Below are 21,500 nucleotides of genomic sequence, written 5' to 3'. Positions count from 1 at the left end.
CCCCCACCCCCACCCCCCCCCACCCCCCCACCCAGCGGCGTCACTTTTTCCACCCAGCATCCAGGGATCAGGCCCGACATGGCAGGGGCATTTTGTTGTCCTACGGCGAAAGGGAATCGCTTGCGGCGGGCGGGCCGCCTCGGGGCGAGCAACCGGCTCTGTCGCCGAAGGAAGCCGCAGGCGGAGGGGGGACGGCGGCGGAGGTGCCGCTCTGGTACAAAGTGCTCGTTTTTTAGGCCCACAGAAGAAGCGGGGCGGACGGACTGAGCCGCGGCAGGAAGTGAGGAGCTAGGAAGGTCCAGCCCAGGCTTTCTGCACAATCGGCCCATCCCCCTCCTGTCCCGTGTGGACGGCACACAGCCTAGAAAGTTTGTGCCTTTTTTTTTTTTTTTTTTAAAAGCTGATCCCAGTTCTGTAAAAAAGACCTCGGCAACTCGCGGACTCTTCAAAAGCTACACAGGGCGGCCGCTTTTCGCCTGTGGCAGGCTTGTAAAGATGTCTGTTATTCACAAGCTGGCAGGGAGGTTGTTTCACCGAGCCGGACCGTGTCTGGGGGACACGAGCGGCGGAGAGGGCGCACAGCAGCGGCCACAGGAGGAGCTAGAGGCCTGCAGCTCAAGTGAGTGGTCGTTGTGGAGCCGGACGGGGCACGGGTTGTATGGGTGGAGCTGTTTTTCCTCGCCGTGTCCCACTTATTTAGCCAGTCACAACAGAAAAGCGTTTGTTTGAAACATAACCTCTGTGTTTTGTTTTGTTTTTTTCCCCCCCTCCCCTCCTAATAAGATTTGCTGCTAAATCTATTAAATGGAGCGTTTAGGTGTTTAGTGGCTTTGGAGCGACCTCTCCTTCTGGGAAGCATTAGTCGTTCTCTGTGTATTATTTATGACAACGTTGCTTTAAGTTTGCGCATGCTTCTTTGTACGGCATATTTTTTTTTATTTCTCTCACTTTTACATCAGGATTTCCATTTACTATTAAGATATAGCTGCAATTATGTCAGATACCTTGATCAGTATTGGTTATGTCATAACGCACGGGGACACGTTCTGAGGAGTTTTATCGCGCAGTAAGGTGGTGCTCTGTCAAAGTACAACTTTCTTTCTATAAATATCTGCCGTTCATTGTTTCGCGTCCTTCCTCTCCTCTGCACACAGCTGGTTTGTGCAGCAGCCGGGCTTGTGTTTGGATCGCTCTCATCACTTCCTGTCTCCACATAAAGGGGCTTTGTTATAAGCCTGCCCTGATTAGCGGCGGGCCGTGCTGCTGACACGCCAATCAGCCGGCCCGGGCATTTTTGGGAAAACCTGAAACGGCAACGCGACGGGGCCAGCCGTTGCATGCGACGTGAAACCAAAGGTCTTTGTAGTTAGAGGTGCTAGTTTATTCTGATTCCTGCTGTCTGAGCTCTAGGCGGCAGCATAGGGGGACAGGACAGCGCAGTGGGGGTCAGTCATGTTACACGTGTTCCTGTTGGCGCATTCATCGCGCCGTTCGACTCGGCGCTTCCTTTGACAAGCGATTAGACGGGTCGGTGCGAAATCCTCACATAATTCTACAACGTGGTCAATTTGCTTTGTTTAAGACGGAAATGCAACACCAGCCGTGTTTACATGCGCCACATTCCCCGATCAGATTAAAATGTATTCGGATTAAATAATCGGATTGTAGCGTTTATATGGGCACACAGTCAATCAATAGGATCATAATGTGCGTGTATATATACACCTGGCTTTATTCAGAGTAGAACCACTCTGACATGCGCAGTTATCCAATTCCCCTTAAAAACACAGAAGTGCTTCCGTCTTTGCTAAACCACAAAAAAAGGCAAACAAAGCAGTTATACGAGTTCGTTTGTCTCCCGAGGGCTCAGGCTAGACTTGCACGATGTTATAATTCCAGTTGAAGCGTTACTGACTAGGCAACAATTTCGAGCTCTTAGTTTTTCGAACAGAAAGGACCCCCGATAGTTTTGGTTCCCGCCGTATTTCCGCCACTCACCAACGTGGAAACTAGGGCTGAACGATTTTGGAAAATAATCTAATTGCGATTTTTTTTTTTTTTTTCTTAATATTACGATTTAATGCAATTTTTTTTTTTTCCAGTTTAATTTATCATGTGTTTTAAAATATATACAAACAGTAAATCAATTTGTTTCCATGCCGTGCGGATTAGTTGATAAAAGACCCACAGCATCTAAACTCAGAGCAGAAATGATTGCGTTCTGCCTACAATATATTTCAACCAAAATTGCAATTTTGACTTTTCTCTACGTTAACCACAAGCAACAAAAATGGCGTCTAAATAAAGACGTTTGTAAACAAGGACTATTTAAAACAAGAACTTTTAATGTTTCTATTAATCAGAATATTATTCAAGAGAACAGCTTTTAGTTGATTTGGACATCATTCCTTGTTGAACATAAAGTGCAACCAACAAGCAAGTCTATGTATTAAACTGATTGACCAGAACTTAATGCTATGGATGATTATATAAACTCTAAAACAAGTAATAAAGTTAGATTATCTCACTGCTGCAACTGTCTTCCCTTCCATGTGGAGGTAAATCCACTTTAAACATTTTACCAACACCCAATGGACATGTCTAATTCCCTAATTGTTACATAGCCAAAAATTGCAGACTCTGCGATTTGGAAATTGCGTTTTTTTAAAATTGCGATTATATTGAAAATGCGATTAATTGTTCAGCCCTAGTGGAAACGCTTCACGTTTACGTCGGTTTGCCAGATTCAGGATAACTTGATCCTGACGAGCTTTTACATACACGTTGATCGGATTATCAATCACTATAACCCCCCCCCCTCTCTCTCTCTCTCTCATTCATATTATAGTTTCATTCCAATTGGCTTGTTTACATGACGTTTTTTTTTTTTTTTTTTTTTTTTTTTGGATCAGCTCTTTATTCCGATTACTTTTGCCCAGGTAAAGGTAGCCAGTGATTCACGCTGCTGCTAGGAGAGCATTACATATTGGTTGTTGTGCTTATAATAATAATATTTAACAAAATATGATTGATTTTGATATAAAGTAAACATCTAAATGGAATATCTTTTGCGCAGAAAAGGAAAAGGTTAGCAACCTTCTTTAAGCCGGCTGCCTAAAAGCGACTGTTTGGTTTCTACTAAACTGCAGATTTAGACTATATTAAGGATCCAAAAGACAAAACTTTTTGCCGTCTTTTTGGTGACATCGGAGGTATTTTTAATCCACTGTAACAGAAACAGAAACGGCAGTGGCTCCTTCAGATGAACGGGTCTAATGGAACCGTGCATTCGTATTTCTGCGCTTGTTTTGCAAGGTTGTGAAATTAGGAATTCTGTCAACAATATTGCTTGTCATAAAAAAAAGAGATTTATGCACGCTGTAGTGGTGGTTGGCATTTATTTTATCGTTATTGTGGAAGAATTTGTTATCACGACGAGCATAAATTCCAATTAGCGGTGCCTGAAAACCCCAAAAACTGCCAGTATTGGATTTCTCTTACTGTTTCTGCACTTTTGGTTCCTAAAGAGCCGCAATAAATATCAATAAAATGAAAAATCTAATTAATTGTAGTTGCTGTGTGGGGTTTAGTTTAATTACATACATTAGTTTTTTTTAAATTAGTATTTTTAAGCACAGCATTTGCATTTATTGGGCTATGATTAATGACATGCAGTCACAACCATACAGTGACTTAAAATGACTGCAAGAAGCTATAAAGAGTCTTTTACCATCACTTTTTATCTTTATCACAATAATACCACAATATGTGGTGATCAAATTAAAGTCTGTAGCCCAGTCCGACGCTGTAGACAAAATATAAAAATTAAAGCCTGCAAATGGTTGGAATAATATTCTACCCGTTTTATTATTATTATTATTATTATTATTATTATTATTATTATTATTATTATTATCATCATGCTCCATTGTTACGTACACTGAGATCCTCTTTTGGTCTTGCTAATATAAAATAATGGCTCTAGTCTGTGTACATCCAGGTATATAAATGTGAATTATGTTCCGAGGAGTAAGAGGTGATGCTGTTTGTGGACAGAGGTGTGCGCTGTGGCTAACTCGTCATAGCAAATGTCTGGCTTCTGTATTTACAGCTCATAGGGGGGGCTAACGGTTGTAATGATTGGCTGTTTCTTTTTTTTTGTTTTTACTGTAGGACATGGGGCTTTCACTTTTACTCTTTTCTCTTCTAACTTTCAAACATAAATGGGTCCAGTGCCTTCTTGCTTAGCACCACTATGTTGTTTTTCACCCCTGCCAGCTCTGGAACCAATGAACCGGTGCCCACTTTGTGTTGGGCCAGGAGAACCAGGGGCCTCATTTACGTAAGAGTACGCAGCTCTCAAGCTAAACATAAAATAAACGTGCGCCGCACAGAAGATTCAGACGTACAAAACCGCATGTGTTGCCTCCATAAATCCCAATTTGCGTGGAACTGGATGCATTTGCACACGTACCCAGGGCGGCCCTAACCTGGGTGCCATTCCGAACTTAGTCCCGCCCACAACGTTTTAGGTCGGGAAGTTCGGTCTGGCATTGCTCAATAGTAGCGCGAGTATGCTCGCCCAATATCTGGCGGGCCAATCAAATCGTCATGGCGGGCTTTATACGATGATGGACTGATGATCAACAGTAACGTAATCAACCACGTCACCAAAGCGCGCTTGGGTTGAAATCGTTTACAACAACGACGGCTGCCGCTGGAGAGTTGAAGTGTGTAGATTCTGCTATTAGGTCTGTTCTAGAAGATATCGACAGGTTTGTGTGTTGAAGGACTCCTTGGATCCTTACATTCTTTTTGCAACACCGGCAAAAATCGTTAACGCTCATCTTCTTATGCTAGGCTAACAGTTGAGTTCCGTTGACAACAACTATGCGTCGCTTAACATACGTCACACACTCCGTTGCTCTTATTGGTTGTAGGTCTATCCAATTGAGTGCAGAGGAATTTTTTTTTTCCTGGTTCGTTCGAAACACGTCCCATAATCACAGCTCTATGGAGCAGTATCAGACTCAAATTCTGACTAGAATTGAGTATGACCATGTCAGGCTAGGGCGGCCCTGACCTCGGCCCTAATTACAAGTGCAAATCAGTAAAATTCACCCACCCAGCGTCCAGATAACCACGGCGTCAGTCTCAGTCACAGAGACTCTTCGGGGGATATTCATAGTGAATTACAGCAAAACAACGGCTTTGTGAGTGACATCAGCGACTCAGTGAAGAAACTGGCCGAAAATAGAAAGTTTTTCTGCTTGTACCTGTTGTGCTCTACAATTTTTATCAAATTCGCACGGTGCTGTCTGGCTGCTGCGTTGAGCTCGTTTGTTGCTGAATGCCCATCGTTGTAATGTACACAAAATTATTGTAATGTAGTGAACATGCCTTTCATACTTTGATGAAGAAGTCTGTCTGACATACACACACACACACACACACACACACACACACACACACACACACACACACACACTATGGGGAGTCCATTAAATCTTTAACACCAGTCAGGATGTTACATAAGATAATCACCAGGTCGGCAAACCTATTTTCTTCCAGACAACTATTATAATGAGAATAATTAGTATTATAATGTTATGATCGTATATCAGAATCTGGAGTTGAGCAGGATTATAGCAATATGAGCTCTGATTACGTTCGGAAATCGATAATCACACTCCACCTTAAGCGGCCATTTATCGACACACACGATCGCCTCCACCTCAGGAATCATCACACCCGTTTTTTCTGCTGATCTGACCCCGTCTTATTTTTTCCAGCGAGAATGGAGAACGCTCTTTAGATGCATTTCTTGCGCCTCAGCGCTGCAGAGAGCGATACGCATTCACACGTACGGGTGAGAAAAAACGCAGAGGACTCGCAGATCGCATCTGGTTGAGGTTGTTTCTGTCATTTAGAAGCGTTTCACCATAACGTATGTGGCTAGGTGTGATTGTGTGGCTTTATGCCATAACAGCTCCAACCTGTGAAAAACCACCAGGTGCGCTGCTCCTCGGGTTAAAAACAGCTGAATGGATTTCTATTTCAGTGGATTTCAGTCAGTTTGAGGAATTTGTGGTTTTTGATTGTCGATTTAAGGAAGCTTACGTTGTTGTTGCACATTTCACAGCAGGTAAAAAAAAATCTGTGTGGATTACTGCACCGTGCACATTTTTCCCCCAATGTTAATTTTTGACCATGCCAAATTGGTCGTTAAACATTACGGCGCAAGTTTTTTTTTTTGCACGCTTTGCACATGAGACCCCAGAGCTGGATTCATTTCTAGTTGGCTTAATTTCAGGCAAAAATAAAGCGAAACCCTTTAACATTAATAAAAAGCTTGTTTGTAGTAGAATAACTGATTTTGTTTTGACATTGCCTGCCATGAAGCATAAGCTACGTTTAGCCGTAACTACAGCCGGAGTCTCCATTTCCGGCTTACTTCTTTAACAAAATGTGCGTTTTCATATTAGAAGATGTTAATAAATTCTAAACGGCACGTTGTTGCTGGTCAAAGAGCGGCCGGTTGGGATTGTGAACCATTCACAAACATCGCTTGTTGTTTAAGCTTCTGCTGGTAGAGACTATGAACAATATGGTTTTATCTAAACTGTATTCCTCTTCATAAAACCGTAGAATAAACCAGCAGGAAGATCAGATGAATAATTATTCTGGTAAACGACCAATCTTTCTGTATCATGGGAGACGTTTCTCCTTTCTATACCAGTGCCTGCTTTCTTACGCACCATGAATTGGCGCGGTAAAATAAACTGGCTAATGAAGTGTAGATTTGATTAGCTTTAATACTGTATGAACAAGATGGTCTTGTTCTTTACAAATCACATGGTAATTTCAGCTTCATCTTACCCACACACCTAAACCGATCAAATTAGTAAACAGAACTATATTATTTTTGGTGAATCTTGTTCATTACGCCCTGCAAACGTGCCGCCCTGCTGTTTTTGATTTATTGGAGCAACCCACCGTGGAAATGTCTGGCCTCGGTTTAGTCCTGAGTGAAGCTTCGACACTCTCGCACAGGCTGAGAATCAAAACAGCGAGCTTGTTCTGGAAGTCTAAGACTCCTTTAGCGCAACAACTTTGTCTTTTTAATTAAAAGGACAAAAGCAAATGTGCTGTGTGGAGGTGTTTTTACTCCCGCGGCAGGTTTGAAAGGAGGAGCCGAAGAATGTTAGATGGCCCTCCGGCGAGCTCTGCAGCAGATTAGCTACAAAGCTGAGAGGCAGCACAGACCAAGGATCAACACTCTTAAGTTCATTACAACTATCTACAACGGTGGACACCTGAACATACCAGCAGCATAATCCAACATTATTGTTTAAACATTAGCAGTGCCCCATTTTTGGCTCTGCTCAGGGTCCGAAATTAACGCTCGCCAGACACCAAATGCAAGTAAAATGTTCTGTTTGGGGAGTAAATTTCAGAGGGCTAGCTGTCCCATGACGAGTAAATGTTTGCACCAAACCTTCCTTAAAGGTAGAGATTAGGTAAGAAACGCCCAAGAAGCTGCATATGCTAGACGGTCTTACCTGCTCTTCCGCTCCTCAGGGGGATCGCATGAAAGAATCTACCGAACAAACTCTGGTTATCTTTCCTTATTTTGAGGCCTTCCTCTTCTCCTCATAAACCCGATAAAGAGTAACTACTATACCTTTTTAATTCAGGACCAAAGCTCAAAAGCCTGACTGACGTTCACCGTCGTTTTCCTTATTTGTTTTGGTCCGCTTGAATCTAAGAAGCGTAACGCAGAGAAGAAGCAATTTCTCAGCGCTTTCATGGCGCTACTACGATGTGACAACTCCTTTTGTGTCGACGTTGGCATATTATTTATATATTTTGGACCCGTCAAAATATATAAATTATTTATATACTATGTATTTAATTCTCAGTGGAATTAATACTTTTATTTTGTACCACTCTAGACGTTCTATGGATGTATTTTTTTTTTAAATCATCACATTTGATGAAAAAGTTTTAGCTATGACCTTTTTAAAGGTATAGTGGACGATTTTTATTTTTCTAGATAAGAGACACCCCCACCGTTCAATAAACGGAAACCTAGGCCCTAATACCGTTTTAGAGCACACATTTATGGGTTTTTCTTAGTATCAATATTGAGTTTGATAGTTTACTAACATGACATCACTTGTATTCAATAACTGAATGTTATTTACGGTATATAATGAAAGTACAAAAATAGCATTTGGTCAGCCCATTCTCTGTTTTAATCTGTCGAACATTTCCATAAACACATCCTGGAGACAACGTTCAGCAGCTATAGAAAAAAAAGATTACTTTTTTTGTTTGTTAAACTGTCACATCATCTGTAGGCGCTATCTCTGCTGTCCATTGTGCCGCGTGGTTCCCAAAAAAAAAAAAACTAAATTCATCTTTAGAAACTGTAGTTCAGACTGAGCCATCCGTCGACTGGAAACAAACTACTGATTTATGCAGGATGCGCAGACACAAGGGCCCTTTTTTGTAAAAAAACTAACTTAAATTTAAGAAATATACTCATACTCAAGATATACACATATATATGGATTATGGTTTTGATAGTTAGCAGATTTTAAGGGACGCTTGCCTTATTTTTAAAGTTTTAAAGGGAATGCTCCTCCTCCTTTTAATGTATTGTATAAGCAAGAAAAATGAATCCAGTGAATACGAGCATTAACCAGAGGAGGTAGTCATGCAGGACTAAATGTGGCCAAATGGTGGCGTCCATCAGAGACTCCCCGCTTCTATCAGGACCTGTGGCACCTCCTCCAGCTTTAGAAAACTAAGCAGAGGTGCTCTCACATGCAGATCACTTTGTCTACTTATATTTTTTTTGTCTTATGTGTTTATATAGGTGATGTTTGTATTATTCTCTGCTCTTTGTTTTGTGTGATGCCTTTCGTTCTTAGAACAAAGGATGAAAATTAGCTGTAGGGCCAAGTCTGGCATATTTACATTGATGCTTACTGTTGACATGCTGATTAACGTGCATTGTCCTAATTTAAATAAATAAATAAATAAATGAGATATACACACATATATATTAGGCGTGTGTGTTGCGACCATGCATACAGAAAAAGCCGGTTGTGTTTTTGGACATCAGGTTATAAAACAACTTTCCATCGGTGTTTTTTTTTTTTTTTTTTTTTTTTTTTTTTTTTTTGAGTAAGTGCCCGCTGGCTGTATGGAGCTTATGTCAGAAATTGATTTTGGTTTTTTTTTTCAACTTTGCAGACCGGCGGACACATTTCTAGCCCAAACAGCGCTCTGTTTTGCCGCCTCGGCCGCTTTTATTCTGCACCACATTGTCCCCGTTTCCTGAACAACCCTGGCCGTCCACTAAGACCCGCTTTTTTTCACACTTTTCCAGTGTAATGTCGGTCGGCCTGCCCTAATATAACCCCCTTTTCTGTTTCTGCGTCAGAGTGGGCCAGTGAGGCCCAGGGGAGAGATGTCGGATTGATTTTTTTTGGAGGATCAATTCGGCACTGGCACTATGTAGGCTAGGCTGTGGTACATTTGGGCTTAAAAAAAAAGTTTGTGTGGCAGGCTTGCTCCTGTTTAGTTTTTCTCCCGGGAGTGGCGCTTTTCAGAAAAAAAACACCCAGATCATCTCTAAAGGTTTGTCATCAAAGATGCGAAATCTGATTGGCTCTGCTAATTAGGGGGGAAGTTTGACCCGCATCTATTAGCGTCCGGCCTAGTTTTCCATGAGGCTTTAGGCCGGGGCCGCTTTAATATACCGGCTAGTGTCCTATGCCCCTCCTATGCCGCGTTCAGATCAATATATAGCCTCGGCGTGTGAGCATGGGCGCTTGCGTGTGTTTAACATGAGAGGGAACGGCAGAGAGCACTTTGTGTACAGAATAAATATTGATACAAAACCAAGCAAGGGTCCAATTGATCTGCGTTAGCGTTACCGCCAGCACCGCTGCACAGAGGAGCTGGATGCTACCGTTTTAAACCTGCTCTCCAGCAAAGCCTGAATACCGTCCGCTGGCAAGGACGCCCGACTCTTGTTTTTTTTGTTTTTTTTTGTCAAGGTTCTGGTTGCAGATAGCTCTCCGTGGGGGGAGGACAGGTCATGAGTCAGCGGCTGTGAGGAAAGAGGCAGAGGAAGCGGTACAGGGGAGACTTTACGAGGCTGATGTGTGACAGGAAGAGCTCCAGAAGGCATGCAAGCAAGAGGGAGTCGTCCTCGCGCTCAGGCGAATCCGGGTCGCGCTCAGCGGAGGCTGCGGCACCAGACGTGCCCGTAGTCCTCCCCGACGGTAAGGCGTTTCAGCGGGCGGCGCCAAGCCTAGCCCGCGCACTCGCAGCGGTGACGGCCGAGCCGCCTCCAGAATCTAACGGCGATGCTGGCCAGATGAAGACCAGCAGTCCACTACATCCCGTGTTCCTCCTTCCGGCACATTCTAGTAATCGCTCCCCCCTTTTTCGGCTCTTTTCTTCCCGGAAGCGGAAGTTGAGCAACTTTCTCGGGGAAACGTCTTCTCCCCTGGCGACCGCTCGGCTTTCATCGCTCTCTGTGGGAGCCGCGGCAAGCCCCCCCCCCCGGCGTGTTTACGCGAACTTTAGTCTCTGCCGTCTTTCCCGGCTTTCTCTCGGCCTATTGTCTCGGCTCTTTGGAGAGTTCGCAAGAAGTGGGACAACCTGAGCGAGGACGTGGGTCTGAGCTCTGTGAGGAACCGGTGTGGACGGAGACACGATTGAAGTCTTCCGACTCCAACCCCAATTGGGATGATCATTTGTGTCAACATTTATTGCCCCGTAACTGATAAATGAGTGGCGATGCACTCGCACTCTATTGACCAGCGGCCCGCATTATCTAAAGTGCCTCCGACAGCTGTTTGGGCATTGATCAGCGCCATGGAAAATTTACATAATCATGAAAGGCCTAAGCAGGGTTATCGCTCTGCTGTTTCTCCTGTTAATGTGTTCAGCAGCGTCATGATGCTATAATTATTCTTTTTTTTTTCCATTGTCTTTATTTAGAGTTGATAGGGATTACAGAGATGTCGGCCGTGCGAAGAATCTCATTGTCTTGCATTGCATTTGCATGGCAGGAGTAATTTAGTTTTTTTTGTTGTTGTTTTTTGTAGCATCAGCTTCCGTTTCTGACTCTGGTGGCCGTGTGTCTGCGGCTGGCAGCAGAAACAGCAGTATTCCCTCGGTTCCCCTCGCACATGGTGGGGAGGAATGAGGAAGGGCGAGTTATCTGCATGTTCCCACAGAGCGCTGTGAGAAGCCCCATAAAGATAAGGGGCAAAAAAAAAAAAAAAAAAAAAAAAAAAAAAAAAGAACTTCTCCATATGACGACGTGCCGTAATTAACCTGTCCGCAGCCACATGTCTGTCTTTATCAGCGCACAATGATGTGATCTCAGTAGTCCTTACTGTTTTTTTCCTCAAGTGTTACTCAGAATCCTTGAAACCGACCCTTCTCGGAAGCGTGACCCATTCGTGCCCCCCCCCCCCCACTGTTGCATTTGGAGCTCAGTGCTATGCGAAACTATTCAGAGAGGTCACATGGAGCTTTAAATAACCGACCACAGGCTGAAAATGGGGAATAGATTGAACAATTCCTGTTATTTCCTCCTTTATGGCGGCTTGGCTTTGTGTTTTTTTTTAATGGATGTCAGGCCGAGGAAGAAAAGCACACGCCCCAATTTCCTGCCAAATTGACTTTTATTTTGACTGTTTATTTTAAGTCAGCTGGTCTATGCATTACAAGTTGTGCTGTATTCTGTAAAATATTTACATTTGTGGTGTTTTCTAGATCTATTCTTCAGTTTTCTGTGCTGCCTCTGACTTAATGAGGAGGACAGTAACGAGTGTTTACCTCTGGGCCTTTTGTTCTGCTGGCTTATTTTGCTGGCTGGTTCATAATCTCTTAGTTTAAAACATTTTTTTTTTATTTCTGTTTGCAGTGAAAGAGTTTCTTGCCAAAGCCAAAGAAGATTTCCTGAAAAAATGGGAGAATCCAGCAATGGTTGGTGATGAAATGATTACATACTACTGATCCTTTTTCTCTCTAAGCAGATTCTGTTTTCACCTGGAGTGATTTTTACACAAAACTTGCAAAAAAAAGTATTTTTAGATAAATGTTAATATGATCATTTGATCCTGAGTTAATCTTTTTATGCTTTTGGTCACGTGGGCCTTAGTGGCTTTTTATTAGAACAGGGCACCCTCTGCTGGACGCTCAGGGGAATAGCATCAGCTCATAAACCTTAGCCGCATTTCTTAAATAACCCACAAATTGCAGTTGTTACATTAAAAGATATTGACACTGTTAGCTGAAATTTACTTCTAATAAATATATGTTTTAATAAAATTGTCTTCTTTCCATTTTCTTCCAGCAAACTGCAGCGTTGGATCACTTCGAACGCTTGAAGACCTTAGGCACCGGCTCCTTTGGCCGCGTCATGTTGGTTAAACACAAAGAGTCAGGCCAGCATTTTGCCATGAAGATACTTGACAAACAAAAGGTAGATTCAGCTTCACGCACGACTTTCAAGGGAGAAAGTTTAGGTTTCACTGTTCCCGCCAGCTAACTTTGTTGCGCTAATAAACGGCAGCTTTTTAAAGTAAATATCTCCTATCCGTGAGATTGATTAGAAAAGGCACCTTTTTGACTTTAAACCTCAACAGTGTGTGTGTGTGTGTAATTAAGTTTTTGTTATGTTTTTCTAGGTAGTGAAACTGAAGCAGATAGAGCACACGCTGAACGAGAAACGTATCCTGCAAGCTGTCAATTTCCCCTTCCTGGTGCGACTGGAGCACTCGTTTAAGGTGCGCTTTTTTCCCCACGTCCGTCCGTGCTTCTGTTAACGTACGTGTGCGTCACCTTGTGCACCGCTGTAACACTTTTTGCTGTCGCGCTGCAGGATAACAGTAATCTGTATATGGTGATGGAGTATGTGCCTGGGGGGGAAATGTTCTCACATTTAAGGAGGATTGGTAGATTTAGGTAAGGATCAGCTCGGGTCGTGTATTTTAATGCACACGTGGTTTGGCTGTACATGCTGAGGTTTGGTGTGTTTCGCAGTGAACCGCACGCCCGCTTCTACGCAGCCCAGATTGTACTGACCTTTGAATACCTTCACTCCTTGGATCTCATCTACCGGGATCTGAAGCCAGAGAACCTCCTGATTGATCAGCAAGGTTACATACAGGTGAGATTTTCACATTTTTTCCTTTTTCTTTTCCAGATCAATACACATTTCTATGTTGTATTTATGAAGCGCATGGTCAATGCTTTTATCTTTCTGCGCTGTATTTTCTTCAGGTAACAGATTTTGGATTTGCAAAAAGAGTGAAAGGCCGAACCTGGACGCTTTGTGGGACTCCAGAGTATCTGGCACCAGAAATCATCCTCAGTAAAGTAAGCGTTGAGCTTCAGTCCATCTGACGCGACTCACAGTCCTGCAGGGGCTGCAGAGTCTGCAGCAGCATCCGTCTATCCTATTCTACGGTGAGTTTTTTTGCCAAGCGTGTAAGTTATGCTCCGTCTTTTCCTGTTTTCAGGGTTACAATAAGGCGGTGGACTGGTGGGCTCTGGGGGTTCTGATATACGAGATGGCCGCTGGTTATCCTCCGTTCTTTGCAGACCAGCCCATTCAGATTTATGAAAAGATTGTATCGGGGAAGGTGAGTTTAAATGGAGTCGCACTGATAACACCTTCTTTGTTTTGACATTGAACACACATTTTAAATTGACATCGACCTTACTACCCATTGCTTTTAGTGAAAGTATTAATTTGCACTGTTTTTGACCGTTAACGCTGAAAGTTGTCAAAGTTACGCTGAAATTAGACAGTTATCTTTAATGAGCGTACCGGTCAGCATGACACAGAAAAGTACGACATGGATGTTTGAGAGCAACGTAGAAAAGTCTGTAAAGAACATGCATCAGCGCAGATTTAAACCCTAACGAACCACATGAGCTAACGCTAGCCGTCATTAGCTTGACAAAAAAACACATACTTGCACTCGCGCACCTTCGCTGCCACCAGCACTCCACCGTTACACTGAAAATAAAATCCAGGAGTGAGGACCCTGCTGTTGTGCTAGGAGGAATAAACCTGAATCAGCTGTTTTCTATTTAATTTGGTCTTACTCTTTGTTACAAAACCCCCAAAATTGTTGTTTTTAGGTAAATAACGTTGTCAAATCTCTTTAGCCTCTTGTGCCTCAGTCAGTGCCAGATTTCAGTTCATATTTTTTATTTCCTTCAGCAAAAATCAGTGGAAAAAAAATCGCCTTGCGGAAATAGTCTTCCTTTTTTACTTAGTGATTTGCTATTGATTCCTATATTTATGTTCAGTGCTGTTGTCTACCTCGTCTTTACTCATTCGTTATTTACTTATCTTTTGTAAATAAACGTTTTCCTTTTTTTAGCGTTAATTTACAGACATAACTTGTCTTTGGGACCTCAGCAGAATAGCAGCTGATGTCCATGCAGCTTATTTATTTGCATATTCACTAACCTGACATTTTGTTTAAGTAAAATATATCACTGTTGTGTGAATGAGCATCATACAAAATTAGCCAAGTTTACATTTAAGTATAATAGCCAGACAACATAAAATCCTGCTGTAGCACAGGTTAAGAAACTGTTAAGTCCACTGAAGATCATCTGGTGGAATAAACCCTTAGGGTTTGAGGATGCCCTCATCACCAATGTTGCTTTTACCATTTGTAGGTTCGTTTCCCATCCCACTTCAGCTCAGACCTGAAGGATATGTTGAGAAATTTGCTGCAGGTGGACCTGACCAAGCGCTTCGGCAACCTCAGGAACGGAGTCAACGACATCAAGGGTCACAAGTGGTTTGCCACCACAGACTGGATTGCCATCTACCAGAGAAAGGTGGGGCCAGCTTTCTTTTAAATTTAACACTGTGTCCATTTTTCCATCTAACCGGGGCAGAGGAAATTAATTTAACTTAAACTTTGATCAGTGGAAATAATTCTGGCTGTACTTCTAATATGCATTTGCAAATTGTATATTGCTATATTGAGGTGTATCACCTTAAAAAAGTTGGGATAATTACCACACTGACTGGCCAAACACCGATTTACTAATTAAAGCCGTACCGGGTACGTTTTGACCAAAGTATTAGCTTACTTTGACATATATTAAAGTTTTTATAGCTCTATATACACCACTTGGCATGTAAGAACGCTCTGTGGAGGCTACCCTTCTCAGAAACGCACGTCTGTAACTTGAGATGGTCGGATCCGTCGCTCAATGGGTCATGTGACCTATTCTAGGTTAGGGCAGTCTGAGTCACAACAAAACAAAACAGATACGACATATTTTTGGTTCTCTGATATGTACGATTTAATCTAGAGGGGGGAATGTGACCTTGTCTTTACAAGTAACTCGATGACTTCTCAATCTGCTGATCCAAAATTCTCTGCTGTCAGGTTCCAAAACACGGAGGGAGACCTTTTATTTTGGCGACAGTGGCCTTCTGGGGCGCCAAACCTGGAAATTACAGGTCTAAGCGCCCCGAGTTACAAGGTGCTACAACGCCTGGCAAAAATTAAGGAATCACCATAACTTACTTTTTGGACACTAATCTTATATTTTTGGAGATGATGAAATATTTTTTTAAGATGATAATGCATCTCGCCATAGAGCAAAAAAGCTGTGAAAACATTCCTAGAGAAAAGACACAAAAGGTCAAAGTCATGGCCTGCAAATAGTCCAATTGAAAATCTGTGATGGAAGTTGAAGAACAACGTGGTCCACGACGAGGGTCCAGCCTACAAAGCTGATCTGGCAACAGCAGTCAGAGAAAGTTGGAGCCTGATTGATGAAGGCTACTGTTTATAACAGCATACAGTCTGGAATATGGACTTAAAGGCCAGAGGTGGTGTAAAAAAGTACTAATGGTGTTCTTTTGTTTTTCTTTGTTCATGATTCCATCATTTTTATTTTCCTCTGCTTGAGCTAAAAAGTGACTGTTACTGACTACCACAGTATTTTTCTTGATTTCTTTAAGTTTTTCTTAAAGCCAGGAAGTTGGCACTTAAAATGACTGTAGTTTTGTGTCATGTCTGTGATCTGCTTTTTTTCCCCCCAGACACAATTAAACAACTGAATAAACATCCTCCAAGACGGATGATTCTATAGTTGTTTTTGCCAGGGGGTTGTAGTATCAAAGGAAAAAAAATCTCTCATCTTGAGCTTTTTAATCTTAACAGTACTATTCTATTTTGACTACACAATCAATGCAGAGAATTGTTCTTTATTTTAAGATTTTTATATACAGTGCCTTGCAAAGTGTTCAGGCCCGCTTGAACCTTTTCACTTTTTTTCCATGTTATAGCCACAATCATCAAAAAGATGCAACTGGGATTTTCTGTAGTAGGCCAGTGTAAGTGGTGCATAATTGTAAAGTGGATGAAAAAGGATCTAAAACCAAAGACTTCTGCTATCAAAGACAAAATTGTGGATTCTTACAAAGCAGATGCGCTAGCAGCAGCTATTCATGCGTCCTCCCGCGCCGCTGTTGCTTTGGCTGTGGGCTCAGCTGCTCTTGCTCTTGTCGCCCCGGTATGTCCCGCCTTAAGCCTCAATATTACAACGTGATTGGCCCGAACTGTTTATTTTTTGTTATGTCACAAACGGTTGAAGCCGGAGTGATGCTAAATGGATTGTCGTGTTTGTGAACGCACCAATACCGCGAGAATTCAGCTTGCTGGCAAGGTTGTCTAAATCCTCCTTTTAAAGCATTTTACAAATAAACGTCTTTAAAGTTGCAAGAATAGGTATTCTAATGCCCCAAAATAAAAGCCACTATAAACAATGACCTAGTTGAAACCCAGACATCAATCCTGACACAGACCGAAGGTGCATGCACCAAACGTCCGGCTGCTGTAGCTACAACGAAAGGCACAAGTATGTGTTCAGTTTTTTTTTCATTTGTAAAGAAAGTGTTTGTTTGTTTATTTTTCGCCACTTCCCAGTTTTTTACAACTTTATAATTTATCATGTAAAATTCCACTGAAATTCATTGATGTTTGTGGTTGGAATGTGATGTGAAATAGTCAGGGAGATATAAATACTTCGTTGTTTTAACCCCTGCACTGCGCATAGGCCGTACGTACTTCAGTTAAAATCATAAATAAACAAATAAGGCTTTATTTACTAACAAATTGAGCAAAAAAACAAAGCATAAAACACCAAATAACAACTAATATGCCAGCAGGATGTGATAATCTTTCATAAAAAGCTTGTATGCAACCAGAGTGAGCTACTGACATATACAGAAAAAAAACATGGCTATACACCTTTTTAAGAACATTTTTTTATTTTTATTTTTATAAATTCTGTGAATTAGAGATCAATAACCTTTTGGACAATTAATTCTTAATATTGTGTAAATTAGCCATCACTGGATGTAATGGACTACCACATGGTGTCTTAAAGGTAGAGTCAGCTATTTTTCCTGAAATATAGATACGAAACACCTAAGTCCCTTTTTTTGATTAACTGCATATGCGCAATACCATCTTACCTGCTCTTGCGCTCCTCAGGGGGGTCACGTAAAAAAAAATCTCCCAAATCCACTTTGTTCTTTCTTTTCTTCTGAGGCTTCCTCTTCTGCTCATAAACTTATAAGACAGTTTGTTTGTTGCGACCCATTTTCAAAGTATACGGTGAGAGCAAGCAGAGATGCAATGAACGGCTAACACCGAAGCTAACCGGATACATAAACACTAGAAGTGTGTATGCTCAGCCAGCAAGCGGAAACTAACAAGGAACGAGCACGCACACTGGCGTTACGTGAGACAACATATATATAAGGCGATAACCCTTGAGGGGGTAGGACAAGAGACGTCGGCTTCTGATTGGTTCTTTCCATTCGAACCGAATGACAGGATTGATCGGTTTTTACAGGCCTGCAGCTTTCACAAAAAGCTAATTTTTTTTAACCTCCTTTTTCTAAATACATAATGTACACTGCAAAAACAGAACTAAAAATAAGTAAAATGTTCTTAAAATGAGTGTATTTGTTCTTGATTTGAGTTGGTAAATAAGATTATTTGCCAATGGAATAAGATTTTTGCACTTAAAATAGGAACAATTCATCTCCATCTTATTTCAAGTGCAGGATGTCTAATTATCTTATTTTAGGGGTTAAAATTCTCATTCCATTGGCAGCTAATCTTATTTATCAAGGACAAATACACTAACTTTAAGAACATTTTACTTATGTTTAGATCCATTTTTGCAGTGTATTGACTCCGGTCAGGATGGAAGGCCCATTTCAGCCAATATAACAAAAAGTGTTTCTGTACAGCATTACCAACCATAGCTTTAAAGTGGATATAGATTCAAACTTTGGCCGTGATATACTAATGTGTGTATGAGCGCTGGCGTTGTGCTGCGGGTGGTGGCCATGCGAGCAGATGTGTAATAAACACGGCTACCATCCGTCTTAGCGTTAGCAGAGTTTGTAGCTTTAGCTGGGGTAACAGATACAATTTAGCTTGTTTATAAGGACTATGCAGAAATATTTGACGCAGTTTATTGAGAGAAGATGAGAGGAACAATACCGATAAAATGGAATAGACTTGCATTAAATTAACCTTTACCAGTCATCAGCTTTTGCTAAACAAATGTGAAACATTAGGCTCCATGGCCTATTAGCACTGTAGTAGCTAGGCACCACAAACAAAGTCAAACACAATGAAATAAATATTCAAATTTGTATAACCCAAACCACCTTTCTTGAACAGTTTATAGCTGCACCCTTTGCATAATTACAGCAGCAAAATGGAGTTTTAGATCAGATTGGCGCACATAACATCATGCAGGTTTATGGTTTCAATGCTGTCTTCCTCTGAACAATGGAAGGAAACCTGCTTTTCAGCCAGGGTATGGTCACCGGGTACACAGACAGCAGACCTTACTTAATTTGGATCCTAGATTTCTTCAAAACACGCAGTCTGGAGAGCTGCTAGACTTGTGCATTTATAAATCTATGACATTACAAGGATTCCAGCTGTGAAACCTGTGCAAAAACAATGTGTGGCAGAAAACTAACAATGCGTAAGATCTTGAACACACCGCCTTATTCTAAAATGTGGTTTTGGTAGCCACGCATTGTTGGGATACTATTTTTGGCTCCAGGGAGCAAAAATAAAAAAAAACGGGCAGAGCAAAATTCAGGGAAGTCCTGGAAGAAAATCTGTTATTAAACTGAAAAAAAACTTTCTGACCAAGGGGGAGGTTCAGCTTCCAGCAGGACAACAAGCCCAGACATAGCCACAGCTGCAATACAATGGTTTAGATCAAGGTATGAAGAGGGGTTAGAAAGTCAGGCATCTGCCTACGCTTTCACATATACACATGCTGATGCTCAATAATGTGTATTGTCCCATTTCCAAAAAAAAAAAACTAAACCTAAATTGAACTTTGACATGATTTGAATATTTTTTATTGATTCTCTCCATCCAATTTATGTCACCTTAAAGGATAACTCACCCCCAATAAACTGTTATCATGGTTGTCTTATAGTACTGTCTACATATCCAGGTCATTGTTTTGGAAAAACGAGTGCATATTTGTTGAAATCCTGCTTTGATTTCTGGTTCCGTATTAAGGTTTTTGTGACGTAATTTGGAGAAGCTGACGTAGGTAGCTGTGGGGTATGAAAGCAGCTCCGTCTTAAAAAAAAGAAACACAGCTCCATCTTGTGCCTCCATAGCGAGCACTGTTGCACTTTTCAAACCCTCTAGCGACTTATTTTTCTTCAAAAAAGCGACTATAAAACAATTCTTCCGACTTTTGATGGGTTATTGGCGAATTTACGTGAAAGTAACCAATTGTTCTGCGGTTAGTGTCTTGCTGCTGTGACACCACAGGGAAGCTGGTTTGATGAAATTTTTTTCAAATTTGTCTGGGGACAGAAATGATGCTTTTATGTGGAGTGAGGTACACTTTAAGAAACACTGGTGATCATTACCACACTGACAGAACAAACGCCTATTACAATACTAACGTTAAAATAAATCTCCTTATCCAGTCTAACCTAGCTTGAGCTATTATCGAAAGAAAAGGTAGAAATTTCAGTCTCTAGATGTGCAAAGCTGATGGAGACCGACCCCAAAATTGCAGCTGTAATTACAGCAAAGTGTTTACTCTGTAAAAGCTTTTCTAAACCACGTCCTTTTTGCTTCTGATTCACAATTGTGCCCTACCTTGTGTTGATCTGTCATACGAATCCCAATAAAACCCGTTGAGGTTTGTGAACGCAACGCAACATTATTAATGATCCAGTCTGATCCCGACGTTGGGGGGGGGTGAATGCGTTCTCCTATGTAATGTAATACCTGCTACCTTTGTGTGTTGCAGGTGGAAGCTCCTTTTATCCCAAAGTGCAAAGGACCCGGCGACACGAGCAACTTCGACGACTACGAAGAGGAGGAAATCCGAGTTTCCATCACAGAGAAGTGTACAAAGGAGTTTGCAGAGTTTTAGATTCCAACCACGAGTAGCAGAGTGAGGGACAGAGATTTAGAAGGTAAAAGGGGATCTGGATACAGGAAACGCTAGGTTGGACTGACAACTTGCTCATTTGTAATGAGGAAAACAATGTAAAATCACCCTCACTACCCCTAACCCCCCTCCCCCCCACACAAAAATTGGTAAGCTAGGCAAAGCGAAGAAAGATCTACAGAACCAGCAGTGTTGCCTTTTCTGATTGTTTCTCAACTGTTTTGCTCTTCATGTATTTATCCCTCTTGCGTTTGTGACGGGGTCTGGACAAGAACAGGCGTAGTTCTGTCGCTCTTCAGCTACAGTTGTATCTTTCTGGTGGCGTAACGACACATTTTCGGTCTTTTGAAGGCGGAGGCGCTGATTTTTCTCTGTGAAGGTACTGGGTCTGTACGGCTCCTTTTTTTTTTTTTTTTGAACGGGCCCACTCCACAAGCTGTCCCCAACAACTGTAGAGTGATTGTTGTATCCTGTCAGCCCCACACACCCCCCCCCCCCCCCCCCACATCTCTCCAAGCTGAATCTGTCCAAGCAATACAAAGTCCAACAGATGTGCCTATCGTTATGCCAACTGGTTGGAAAAACTGACTCTAAGCTGATGCAGAGTTGTTGTTTCTTCGGCCGTGGTTGCGTTGAAACCTCGTGGCCATTTGATTGAGGAAAGCTTGAAACCTGTCTGCACCTGCCTTCGTCTGCTCGATGTGGCATGATTATTGGGCGGATGATGCCCCCCCTCCCTCTCCCCCCCCCCGGGCTGCTTGCGTTTCGAAGCAGTCGGGAAGTCTGATCAGATTGAAAATTATTTATCACCGTAAACTTCGTCCGGGTCTGAACCCTTCGGGGGACCTGAGAGAAGTAAAGCGTGAGGTTCTGCATTTAAGTCTGTCTTTCTCTTAGATGAATTTACTAGAGCATTTTACAACTACTATTGGTGATCATTTTGTCCTTTTTAC

At 42.0% G+C, this 21,500-nt stretch overlaps 1 protein-coding gene across 2 annotated transcripts; it reads left to right on the top strand.

Moving 5' to 3' along the window:
* Positions 1–605: 605 nt before the first annotated feature.
* Positions 606–20,557, top strand: LOC118566297 (cAMP-dependent protein kinase catalytic subunit alpha). Of its 2 annotated transcripts, none has more exons than XM_036147919.1 (10): positions 606–619; positions 11,960–12,021; positions 12,392–12,520; positions 12,726–12,824; positions 12,920–13,002; positions 13,081–13,207; positions 13,321–13,416; positions 13,560–13,682; positions 14,737–14,901; positions 20,404–20,557. In XM_036147919.1, coding segments are annotated over exons 1-10 (1,011 nt in total). In that variant the 5' UTR covers positions 606–618; the 3' UTR covers positions 20,530–20,557. The 2 variants fall into 2 exon arrangements, with proteins under 2 accessions (XP_036003812.1, XP_036003811.1); XM_036147918.1 differs by lacking the exon at positions 606–619 and adding an exon at positions 10,015–10,301.
* Positions 20,558–21,500: the final 943 nt, after the last annotated feature.

This window comes from Fundulus heteroclitus, chromosome 16 (assembly GCF_011125445.2).
Source record: "Fundulus heteroclitus isolate FHET01 chromosome 16, MU-UCD_Fhet_4.1, whole genome shotgun sequence".
NCBI classification, from domain to species: domain Eukaryota; kingdom Metazoa; phylum Chordata; class Actinopteri; order Cyprinodontiformes; family Fundulidae; genus Fundulus; species Fundulus heteroclitus.
The sequence above is the reverse complement of the archived record's forward strand: the minus strand, read 5'-3'. Positions and strand labels throughout refer to the sequence as shown.